General features: G+C 37.5%; 1 protein-coding gene across 3 annotated transcripts in view; it reads left to right on the top strand.

Moving 5' to 3' along the window:
- The first annotated feature begins 2,609 nt into the window (after window positions 1–2,609).
- Window positions 2,610–13,449, top strand: part of pot1 (protection of telomeres 1 homolog) — a 44,993-nt gene continuing 34,153 nt past the window's right edge. For 2 of the 3 annotated variants that reach the window (XM_077211045.1, XM_077211044.1), the window contains exons 1-2: window positions 2,610–2,698; window positions 12,786–12,907. In XM_077211045.1, the coding sequence (XP_077067160.1) occupies window positions 12,788–12,907 (120 nt within the window). In that variant the 5' untranslated portion in view covers window positions 2,610–2,698; window positions 12,786–12,787. Of the gene's footprint in view, window positions 2,699–12,212; window positions 12,362–12,785; window positions 12,908–13,449 lie in introns of all 3 variants that reach the window. The other variant, XM_077211043.1, reaches the window with a different exon arrangement.

Below are 13,449 nucleotides of genomic sequence, written 5' to 3'. Positions count from 1 at the left end.
AAGCAAAGTCTGTTTCCTGTGCGTTTTGATGCTTACCATTTAAAGGGATAGTTCGGCCAAAAATGATATTTAACCCATGCGTTACTCACCCTCAAGCCGTTCGAGATGCATATGTCAATCTTGTTTCAGACGAACACATTAGGACGTAGCGTAGGAACGCGCCTGCGCAGCCAGAGAGCAGAAGAAAACAAAACTGTTTTTCTACGTCACGACGGTTCCTACGCTACCTCATACCTCGTACGCCGACTTCCATCACCCGTGAACGCGCGTCGATCGTTGCCGGAAGTCAGATATTTTCATTTATAAAGTTTTAAATATGTATATTTTTACGACAAAACCGCACGGATTACCCTCAGAAGGCCTTCGTTTATCCCCCTGGAGCCGGATGGATTACTTTTGTGAAGGATGTATGCACATTTTGGGACTTGAAGGAGGTGGACCCCGTTGCTTCACATTATATCCACTGAAGGGTCTAAGACATTTTCTAAAATAACTGAAAATGTGTTCGTCTGAAACAAGATTGACATAGGCATCTCGAACGGCTTGAGGGTGAGTAATGCATGGGTTAAATATCATTTTTGGCCGAACTATCCCCTATCCCTTGGCTGTCATCTACAGTACTTTTTGACCTGGAAAAGTTTTTCGAGGAGAGACAAATAAAACAATCAAAATACAGTCATATCCCCAGTGTCTCAGCTTGGGGATTGTGAGAATGTGTGAATAGGTTCTACAAGACTATACGTGTGAAATGAGCCAAACCTGTCTTCACTTGTTTGTCACGAACAAAACACAGCACAAACTTCAGACGGATACACTTAGCATTTCTCTCATCACAGTGTGCTTTATGGTTTACTTTGTCAATATTGTTTTGGTTTTTTATTACAAAGAAAGATCTAGAAACAATGCATTGCCATAAGATTTATTTTGCCTCATAAAAGTCTGAGATTCATGAAGTTGTCTATAAAATATAGCAAACCACGAACCATCCAATCAATTACCGATAGACAAAATCAAGTCCTGTCCTACATTTGTGCTTGTTTGAGAAGCAGTTTCTCTCATGATACAATATGGAAGAAAAGACTATCGCAACTTACGTTTCATGCTGATTTTAGAGTTTAGATAACGTTCTCTTGCGAATGCCACTGCAGATGACCAATATACATACAAAATATTTTATACATTTTTTTTGTTGCATTTTTCATTTAACATGCCTGATCACGAAAAGGTGTAAATTACAAACACATCTATTGGAAAAATCGGATTAGTGCTATTGAAACGTGTCTGGTTTACACATTATTTGTGCCTCATTAATGGCAGCCCCTTGTGTCCAAAATCTAATCATGGTCTTGAGTCAGTCAAACAGCCAGCCAAGAATCCTATAGCATGTGCTTGCATAATCCTAATTTAGTATTGAGCAGGCAGATATCCTGGAGTAAGATCTTTGGGAATCTTGGCTCACTCATACAGGGATCCTGTCATAGAATCCTATGGGATACAGAGAGGAACCTGATTCAGAATCAAGCAGGTGGGACGCTGGAGGGCAGGCGCATCCTGGCTGGCATTTTATATGATTTCACAGTGTCTTTGAGTTTCAATGCAGCAATGCCAGGAAAGTAGCCAGAGGCGACATCATATCAGACAGAGACCAGCTTAGCACAGGACTCAATTCTCCACTGTGATGTGCCAAAAATGCATAGAAACATGGTTAAATGGAGAACAGATGAACCTTATAATAAATTCCAAATAATCAAAGATTTTCTGGAGCAATAGCCTATACAAGTTAGCCTTATTAATATAAAGAATTGATAGGCTACTACTGTCCATGGACCAACAGCATAGGAGATAAAAAAAAAACACTTTACAAAAGGTATAGACTATGTAAGCAAAATACAGTAAAAATAGATATATGCAGCTACACATAAAATATTAATAACACTGTACAAATTACATTATCAACAAGATGATCAATTACAACACGTTTTTTTACATTGCTATAAATCATCAAAATAAGTTAAACTTTCTTCATAAATTATACAATATTTTGTTTTAAAGTCACTCTAATGTAATTCTAGTTGAAATGACATCCACGTTGATTGTATTTAAAAAAAATAAAATAAGGCAGAACCCTTTTTACAGTGAAATATAGGCTATATCCAAAAAATAATATCATCATTGGACATTTGTTTCTATTAAATAAGCTATATAACTACTGTCATCTTTACTGACATTTTTACTAGCCCTAGTTAATATCTTAATCTGATCACATATGTTCCAAATTAATTATTCATAAATTCGTTATTCACCATATCTGTTGTCCATCTCCAATGTTTGCTTTTTATGTGAACTTTTCCATTATTTACGATTTCATAATTGTTTCACAGTTTATTAGCCTACACAAAAACATCATACATTTTAAATACATAACCCTTGTTGAGGAATAATGTTTTGTTTTCGTATTTCATACGTTAGTAAAGGTATTCAGTGTCAATACCATAGTCTTAAAACAAATATTCACGTAGGCTATACAGAATTTACTAATGCTCCCTTTTTTTTACAGATGCTCCCAAGCGATATGATTTCCGCGGGTTTTTAATGCATGGTCTAGTGACGTAATATCCCGTACATTAAGCGCCCGCCGCCCATTCAAACCTTCAGGAGGAGGAGGAAGCTGAAACAGCGTGTGGTGCATGAGAACACAGTGAGTTTGACATTTCAGCTGTATGCAATAATTTTCCGCTGTCAGAAAGAACATATATATGCGGAATGAATATGCCAGACAGCTTGCATTGAGTAACTTAAGCAACAGGAAGTTAGCTAGAGCAGAAGCTAACTTTGTTTTTACCTCAGAAGTGCAAGTGTTTACTTTTCGTTACACTTTTGCTGCTGCTACAACTGCTCCATTTGCTTGGCATTAAGAAATGCATACTGCAATGAAACGTCTATTTGTGAAACGGAAGATGCATTAAATACTCTTGCAGTCTAGACAGTCTAGATTTTAATCAGAGACCTATTTAAGTGATTGATGTTTACTGAAGTTAAACGCGAGCGATATTGTTTCATGTTGATATTTCCTGTAATATCACTAACGTTACCGTTGACAGTAATGGCAGCCGCTCTTCTGCATAAACGTCAATGTATAAACTCAATCACATAAAGGCCAGCAGTTATTGCAGCTAAACAACATTTAGGCTACCTCGCCAGATTCCGAAAAAATAATATGGACCATATATTTTTCTCCCCCATTGTCATTATCGTTTAGCGTTTCTGTAAATGTGCCTGAGGAGCTGTTTCCTCTAACATTAGCTGTTGTGATGTTGCCATTATTACTGAAGCGTTTTGTTAACAGGAGCTCATAGGGTCACATTACCATCCTGAAGTGCGAAGCTGTTTTTACACTCGAATATATCCATTTAAACACAGCACAGGGCCATGAATGTGTGAAAGGGTTGCTTGTCCAGTCTAAGCATATTTTAGTTATGCAGTGCCCATATCTGTAAATTGGACATTTTTTACATAAGCACCATATGCTTAGAAGTCTACCACCATTTTTTTGAATATCACGCATAAAATTAATTTTTGTACAAGACTGAATTATATGGTAGCCCATTTCTAAAACATAAGAAAAAATATACTTTCGTAAATCGTATTTATGACATACAAATTCAAAACTATGACATAAAAAGTTGAAATTATGACAAACTAAGTTATAATTATGAGACAAATGGCAAAATTAATGAGGTAATAATAATGTTAGAATCTTCTTAGCCTCAACGGCAAACATACTGCTGTTCTCCACTTATGCAGCATCTAGTCAACAAATGTAGCCTATTACTTTATAATGACATGAAAACATATATGGTAGTGTACTGTATACCCTTTCATTGTCCGTTTTAAATCCGGTCTGTGTAGCACATGCGTCAAAACAAACTCCACGAGGCACCAGTGATAGTTTTTCACCAGAGTCCGCTCTCGTACTGTATAATGACCCGTCTCGGCCGTTCCAGCAACGGACGCAACCCGTAAAAACAATCGGTATGGATTTTGGCCGATAATCGATTGTTCCAGCAATCTGTTATCGGTGCCGATCAATCAGTCATCCTCTAAAATGAACTACGTTTTGTTGCTTTGCATGTTGGTCAGATGGCTCTGCTTATCTTAAGACCCTTTTCACACTGAACGCGAAATGATTGATTGCCTTGAGCTAATTCACGCCTTCACGATTGATGGCGCTAACCGAGAATGCATTTTTCCTCATGTATGTATCTATGTATCTCGTAGACTTTACCATTTGCCTTTAACCATAACATAAAACAGTAAATTAAGATAAATATTGGGAATTTATTTAAATAATGGGTATACATGCATTATTTGTAGTGTTTTATAATAATGCTACACCTGCTTAGCATTTCTAGAAATGATGATATGTAAGAACATTTAAGAATAAATCTGTTCTCAGACTCCAGTGATAACACTCAACACCCATTCTATTCCGGAATATTTTTCTTCGGTGTTCACACAGGTTTTCAAAACAGCGCCTCGACTCTCACACTTTTGTGCAACAGCAGTGGCTCGGATAAGCTCAAATCTAATTCCACAGCTTGTTTCTTCGTGGGGTGATGAAAAAAAAAAAAATCACACACTGATCGGAAAAAAAACTTTGCTTTGCCACTCTGCGATTGATCGCGCCCAGTGAGAATGGCACCATAGGGATCTATTGTTTTGATTCAAGAGCGTCTTCACAACGTACATTTGCGTCTCTCAGTGTGAAAGGCCGTTAAGGGTGTCTTCACACTTTGTAGGTTTGATTCGATTAAAATAAACTCTGGTGCGATTGCACTGTTAGAGCGTTTCATTTGAATACGTGTGAATGCTGTCATTCGGACCTTGGTACGCCCCAAACAAGCGGGCCGAGACCCACATTTTCAGAGAGAAACTCTGGTGCAGATTGACTGAAATCTCAACGCAACACGGACCAAAGACATGAGATGATGTCACAAGATGCGACCCTAGAAAGAACAGAGTGCTCAAGCATACCTAGTTATTCTCATCATAGGAGCTGCATTAGGGCTGGACGATTTTGGCTAAAATCATAATCGCGATTAATCGAACAAGTTACCTCGATTTCGATTATTGAACGATTATTTAAAATAAATTATTTCTCATGTGTCACTGGCAAGGCTTATACTGTAAATATTCACTGTTATTTTTTTTAATGAAAGAATGCATAATCCTATCTTTGTGATTCTAAAATAAGGAAACACACAGAATGCTTACTTATTAAATATTTCAAACAATTGAATCAAACAAAGCATACAATGCTTGAAATAAAAACGTCTTATAAAAAAGTAATTAAGTTTTAATGTAAAAAGAAAGTTTCCTAAAAATGTAGAAAATAGTTATTTTTGTAAACAAAATAAATTATTGTAAATATTGCCATCTTAAAAGTAAAATATAACTTGTATAAAACTAAAAAAACTAATCCTTTTCATCTTTTTCCGCGTGTTTCTTTGGTACAAGCGGCTCCTGTTGCTGAGTTGACTCAGTGTTTGAGTTCCCTTTCACACAGAGATTCCGGAAAATACACGGATAAAGTGGCCCTGGATTTGACCCGGGTTCGTTTGACTTTGGTTCATTCACACTGCCAGTGATTTTCCGGAATCAAGAGAGTGCGTTCACACAGACACGCACAACCCGCAAAGACACGTGACATGTCCCAGCGGCATCTATAGTTTGCTTATGAGCTGCGATTTCTCTCGAGAAACCAGGCTTGTGCATTTTTTTTTCTCTAAATCGATCATAAACTAGCGCATTACGAACCGTTTCACGCTGGCGAACGATCCCGGCTTAGCGCCATCATTACGACACGGCATTGATTATGGCTTTTGTTCACACAGCGCGCGTTCCGGGACTGAACACGGCAATGTTACTATGTCCCCAACCTGGCATCAATCCCGGGTCGTGTTTGCGTTCACACAGAAGGTGTTTGTTCTGGCAATTTCCCGGGATCAACTGGTGAAAGGGGCTCAAGTTGCTTCAATGTCGCAGACTGGACGGGGCGGAGTTACGTGACTACACACGCGGTAATATGTTTTAAGGGGAAAGTACATTAACACACGGTGGGCGGAAATATTAATAGGATTAAAAAACCGAAATAACCGACATGGTAAAATTACGTCGGTTCTAAGCTCAGAATTTCGGTTTCAATTATTTTTCGATTAATCATCCAGCCCTAAGCTGCATTGCCCATTATAGTTTGGTACAGGCGTTAAAACCACCATCTTTGTGTGTGTGTGTGTGTGACAGAAGAATTCCTGCTGTTTTTTGACTTTATTAAAACATTTATTTATTTTGTGAGTTCTCAGCTGTTAAAAATACCACCATATGTATGCATACAAATGTGCATTTACCCCAGCACACTGCACTGTTTAGATGTTAGGTAAGTTCCATCTCAAATATACATCATACAATCTGTCCAATCAGGTTGTGACCATATCCTTGTTGTTATGTTTTGTATCTTTAAGTAGGGTGTTAAAAATTATTGTGAATGCTAAGCGAACCAGGACTAAATGTATAATTCTCTTTTTTGGTTAGGACCAAATGATCCAAGAGAACTGAACTACAAGTGCAAACAACCTAATTTGCTGGTTCTTGGCCGGACTTAACAGAAATCACTAGAACTAGAGTAGTTTCAATGAATTTTAAATTCTTCCAGAAAAAAATAAAATAATTGTTTGCCCAGCAAACATGATTTTTCTACTGTTGTCCATCAAGCATGTTCAGATTGTTCAGGATGCAACTGGTTGTGTGTTGCTGTGATGTTTGTGGTGTAAAATGGTGTGTTTGAATCATAGTGTTTTTAGGTCAGGATTTTGGGAAAGGGAGGGAAAAAAATGTTGTCTAGGTTAATTAATTCTTGTTTGGAGTTGAGAAATCCCTTCAGGAATTAATTAGACGCACAATGTATTGATTTTTCTGTCTTTTCCTGAATTCTGTGCTTTTAACAGTAAAGCCTAATTCACTTTGTGCAGGCTTAGTTCCTTTCCGTTCCACTTCGGAGGTTTCAATTTCCTTTTTGGAGTGCCTGGGAGAAATGCGTAGGAATATTCATAAGCGCTAACAACATCACTACGGTTCATCCTGATGCCCTGTGTAATGATGTCTTCTATACATCGTCTGGGGGCGAATAGCACAACTGGATCAAAATGTGCAGTGCAATATATCTGCAGTGCCAAGTTTCAGTGACATATTTGAAACAAGGAATGCAAACATTAGTTCTGTCACTGTTTATTGTCATGGTTCTTCAGTTCTGAATTGAGGTGAGATAAATTATTAATTCCAACCCTTTTAAACAACTCTAAAATTCATTCAGTGTCATTTCAGTGAAGTGTAAATTGTTGGATTTATCGGCTTTTCGATCTGAAGAGATGTCCTGTCAGAGGTGGACTTTCTATCACTTGTAAGCTTTATTTTGGGTGTATTTAAAAACACTCTTCAAGGTCAGTGAACATGGAGACACTCTTACATATAAGCTCACTCGGTTTAACACACTCTTACCCAGGGGCCTCTTACTCAAATTAACAAGGGGCCACCAGTCAGGTGGTGTTTTCAACAGATTCATCCAAATCGAGTCCTGAATTACTCAGTGTTGCCTAGAGAGTTAGGCTTAGCCTGCAGGTTTGAAGTCCATTGGTTCCACTTCCAGCTTGCTCTCTTGCTCTCCATGTTCTGTTTGGAGGTATAAATATTTGTTCTGACATGTGATTTTGGTTGCAATTGCACTATGCAATGCATTGTGAAATCCGAAAATGGTTCGAAATCCAATCCGTTTTGATTGATACACAGGGAACTACACTGCGACCAAAATGGTCGCATATGCGACCTTTTGAAATGCCATTGCGACCCTAATTTTTAATGGGTCGCAAATGTATCACTGATTATTTTTGTACCTATGTTTTTAGGCAATATGCTATGCTTTACTATGAGCATTTATTAAAACAGAAATGTGTATTTTAAGAATACGTTTTATAACGTGCTCTGAGCATTCAACACATCAAGTTGGCTTCAGCCCCGCGACCGTTACTTAGATTAAAACGTACCATTGTATCAGTGCTGCGCGAGCTCTCTCTCTCAGAAACACGGACGCGCGCACACAGAGAGAGAGAAGATAATTGTAAAATGAAAATTGGCTATAGTTTAAATTTTGTTCTTGCTTGTTTTTTTTCTGTCAAAATGTCAGAAAGCATTTTGTATTATCCATCCGTGTTTTTAAAATTCGTTAAATGACGGCCGTTTTACTGCTAACACATCCCTCATTATAGGCCTATGTCGGATTCATTTAACTTCTACTTGATATTATTTTTATAATAAGTGATTTGTTATGCTATTATTGGACTTCTTTCTATTCATTGTCAACTGTTTTCTATAAATATGTTTGTATTGGCTAACATTTATTCAGCTAATGCGTGTCCTGTTTAAAATGTGCAATGTTCAAACGCAAAGACAGCACGTCACAAATAGAAGCCGTTTTCCCTGGATATTGGAATAATAAATACAACACTTTTTTTTTTCAGCATTTTTTTTTTTTACTCTTTTCTAGGGGTTTCTTAATTTTAGACAAGTTGACCAGCACACATTATATGCAATGCAATATAATGCATGCGTGTCCTAGGTGTGACATATTTTGCACACAAGTAAAGGTGCCCAATATCAGTCATTTCTAAAGTAAAAAAAAGAAAAGAAAAGTGTTTTTAAAAATATCTCTTTATTTGATTATCAGTAAATTTGTTTTCTATACAGAGATATCGACCATAACAGCAATATTAATATCGGTTATCGGTATCGGCCACAATTTTCACATCGGTGCATCACTACTTACGAGTTCACGAGTCTGCCCATCTGTGCAAACCATAGCATGTTGAAATCCATTTTGCTCTTTATTGTGTACAGTATTTTCTATTGCAGTAAATCTATCCCAACCAATGTTAAAGAAAACAAAAACAAGGCGGCATGTGGTTTAAAACATGGCAAGTAAAATAAAAAGCACATCTGTATGCAATACAGTTTCATTATTGTTCATTATTATCCAGAGCGGCTTACTATAAATAATTTGTGCGACCAAATCATATTTTGCGCTAGTAACTGAAAAAGTTAGTAGTGCAAGTGCCACCAGTGGAAAAGGTTAGTGTAGTTCCCTGATACATAATTACCGAATACTTTTTAAGCACACACTTAAAAAGTGTACTTTGTAATAATGTCAAATTAAAAGTTTGACTTTAAAAGTACTTTTAAATATTTTTTTTTTGCAGGGATGCACTAAAATGAAAATTCTGACCCGAAACTGAAAATTCAGGAAGCGCTTGGCTAAAAACCAAAACTGAAAATAAATGATAAATTAATAAACAACTCTCAAATAGCTAAAACTGAGTTTACATGACATTTAAATGGCTCATAAGGCAGTTTTCATATCAATGTTTTAATAATAGAATTATTTCTAGTTTGTAAATAGAAACATTTAAACAACATTAAACTGTAATAAAGATTTCTTCAAACACTATGCAGAAACATCTCATGGATGCACTGGGTTCCATCCTCCGTGATGTATCCTGGGATCATTGGGTGTTTCGGGTAGAGCCCGACAGATAAAGGATTTTTAAGGCCGATACTGATACAAATATTTGGTGATTTGAAAATCCGATATGCCGATATATCGGCTGATATATATATATATATATATATATATATATATTATTTTTAAAATCCAGAAATGCGTAACAAAACATAAACAGATTTCCTTAAAATGAGTTATTTAGAGTCCTCTGCCTTACTAAAATAATATAGTTAGGAAAATCTAAATATATTAAATTTCTGATAAATAAAATGTATAAAATAAAATAAGCTACCTTATAATTACAATGTCAACTTGTCTCTTTACCTGCACTCTTTTAATTCTATCCATCAAGCTACAACAAACCATTTTCAATCATCATTTACTGCCTGCCTTCTAAAATATACTACTTAGTGGTGCACTAAATCCATTATGTGACTCGTTAATGCTACGGCTGAACGCAGTCAGCAACGCACACTTGCATCACTTGCATTTCACACACGTAAAAGAAAAGCTACCTTTTATGCATAGGCTATGTTTGATAATTTATCTCTGTCTAAATGTTCACTCCTCGTGTGCCTAGCTTACGTTTTACAATGCAGGAACTGGATCAGCTGGTGTTTTTACAACAGGGACGTTGTAGAGTGCCCTCTAGTGGACAAACTATGCAACATCAACACTCATAACATGGTTTAAAGGGTGTTTCGTCCGTTTTTATTTTATTTTTTAAATATTCATTTATCGGCCATTATAAATCCCGATACCGATAGTTTGGAAAATGCCTAATATCGGCCAATAATATCGGCCGCCCATATATCAGTCGGGCTCTCCGGATCAGTAGCAGTCCACAGATCAGCCCTCTTAATCCAAAGCCACCTTGTGGCCTCCTCTGCGGCTTCGCTCGCGGATTGAATTGCCCTTTTCGTGGCCGCCCCTGTAATGCCCAAACGACTGAGGACTTTGCAAAGTGACGTCCTCTACAGCCAACTTCTATAGGCTCATAGAAGGTTTTCCAGCCTCTCTCCCTGCACTCCTCCACCAGCTCCTGGTACTTAGCACGTTACCTCTCATTGGCTTCCTCAATACACTCTTCCCAGGGCACCGTAAGTTCCAGCATGATCAGATGTTTTGAAACCTCGGAGGTAACTATCATGTCTGGGCAGAGACTTCTTGTTGCAATTTTCTGAGGGAACCTCAGCTGTTTGCTCGGGTCGACCTGCAACTGCAAGTCCGAGTCGTTATGGAAGAAGCCTGTTGTTAATTGTGGGCTTTAATGAAGGGGACTGCCTTTGAAGCATGATGGTGTTTGCTGGTGCTGATGGCTGAGGCTACGCTCACAGCAATAACCTTAAGCACCTGGACATGGCGGCAACGATCGCGACCTTCAGCCAGCGCCTCTTGGCAGCTGCTGAAGAGATGTTCTGAAGAGCCTCTTCCAGAGCAAAGAAGGCAGGAAGGGGTCTCGCTCTTCCCCCAGACATGGAGGTTCGCTGGGCTTGGCCTTGGCAGGGCATCGTAGACAGCCTGTACTAGGAAACGGACCCGATGGAAATCTGCCTGCAAGATGTTTCCCCATGTGATCCTGCGTTGTAAGTGTACTCTCCCACCTTGTCCATGCTCCCTGCTGCCGGAGTCCCACCGTTCTGCTCACTCGCTCTTCCTCCACGCCTGCTCGAATCTGTAGTAGAGTAGATGGTGCCTTTCCTTGCCGCGGGCCTGGCTGACCTGAGTCTTTGGGAAGTAGCCAATAATAATACATATTATGTATAATTTATTTAAATTCGTGACCTATAAGTTTCAATAGTAATGTCATGAAAGTATATTTTAGTTTACTATAAATGCTTTTCGTTACATTTGACATGTAATTTCATAATTCAGTCGTCTTTGAAATATGATTCAAGTTTGCTAAGTATGATTGACTTAAGTACATCTTTAGCACATCTTTACTAATTAAACTATAATTTTCATTTAATTGCAATTTAACATAAAATGAAGTATCCAAAAACATAACATTCAGTTTGCACTAAAGTATATTCCCTTAAAATATGTCTACAGTATGTTCTACAAAGCCCATAAAGGGACACGGTGAAAAAATTTGAGATGGGAGAAAAAATATATATATTTCAAAACACAACATTTCTTTCCATCACAATGTCTAATTATGGGCTCCGTAGTTTGCGTTAATTAGGATAAAATGTACTTATTTTTCCAAAAGGGTAGTTGTGCACTATAGTGAGATATTGACAAAATAATCAGGCTTTATATTGGCAACAAAAAAGAACATTTTAAGTAAGAAATTAATATACATTATAATATTGCATTGTATTAATATAATAAAAAATTTAATAATGTTTGCAAACTAACACAGAAACAAAACACAACTAACACAAACTAAACAGACATTAAGTAAACTGTTATATATGCATTATAAATTTGGATCATATAACAAAACCACATCTGTCATGTATAGGGCATAAAGACCATTTTTGATTCATAGAATCTAAGATTGCATGATAATCAATTATTCAATTCTGTGATCAATGCATTGAACTTTTATTACATCAATACATTTTTACACCTAGTCCTGTTTTATTATTTGATTCATCAGAGATTAAATCGGAGCCCCTTTGCACGTGCACAGCAGATGTTGTTTACGAGTGGTCGAGATTCGAGACTCTACAGTGCTCAAGGGCTGAAGAGGCCAGAAGGTCTATAAAAGATCAAGACCCTCAATGGAACGCTCTCCCAGATGTTCAGGTCTTCTAGAAGCTCATCCAGTCCATAGAATGAAACTACATTTCCTCTGGATTGGCTGTTGTACATGCTTCTGTTTCAATGGAGCTGCTAGAGAGGTGTTTCATTTCATGTTTGCTTCCACTGATTGAAGGCGAACTGCACCGGTAGTCTTTTCAGAATTAATTGGTATAATTTGTGATCCACACCATTTTCTCAAGATGCTTTTAGGTAGATGTTTATCAGTTCAAACACATGGACACGCGTGTACATGCAATTATTCATTCTCTATTATTCAAACGTCTATTTTGTGGCTCGATGCCACATGGGCTTTATTATTTCTGAGAGGTTTGCCATGTGACTTTGGCACAGTATGTTGCTTTAGTTCTCATGATGCAATTTTTCTTTTGCTTGGAAACATACGCAGTAATTTTTCTTCTTGTTACAGACATGCCAGTACAAAAAGTCAATGATTCATCTGACCTAGACGGCAAGGTCCCTGCTCATCTCCATTGCACATCTATAACAGGCCTCACAGTGACCTCTGACCCCTCGCACAGATGTGTTAAGGTTTGATGCCGCTCTTTCAATGGTTTCTGTTTTAACATCCGCAGACATCCTCTGAACTTTATACATCGAATTACAACAAAACTTAGTATTTACTGACCTTCTGCACCTACTCTTTTCTAGAAACATGGCATGTGCATTCATTTTGATTAGAGCTAGACATCATTTGTACTTTTAATCCATGTTGCTTTGACTGATGACAATGCAGATTATTATTATTACATGCAGGTAAATAACTTATTATATGAATTATGAGGAAATATTAAAGGTATTGTAGGTAGAAATCCCCAAAAATACTTTTTGTCCAAATTTGTTTAAACTGTCTTTATATATCAATGCATAATTAAAATTTAAGTACTCTGGAAAAGAAATTATAAAAATCGAGTGTCTGTAGTCCTCTCAGGACTGGAATAAACACAGCTCATTATTCCATTAACTCCCACCCCCTCCCTTCTCGGCTCCTTCCAAAGCCACGCCCCCAAAAACAAATGAACGCGCGATCCCGGCTGTTCGCTCAGCTGGAAGAGTCGGACGCGTTTATCAGC

Source organism: Siphateles boraxobius, unplaced genomic scaffold, assembly GCF_051911475.1.
Source record: "Siphateles boraxobius isolate OS27281-9 unplaced genomic scaffold, OSU_SipBor_1 65, whole genome shotgun sequence".
NCBI classification, from domain to species: domain Eukaryota; kingdom Metazoa; phylum Chordata; class Actinopteri; order Cypriniformes; family Leuciscidae; genus Siphateles; species Siphateles boraxobius.
The sequence above is the reverse complement of the archived record's forward strand: the minus strand, read 5'-3'. Positions and strand labels throughout refer to the sequence as shown.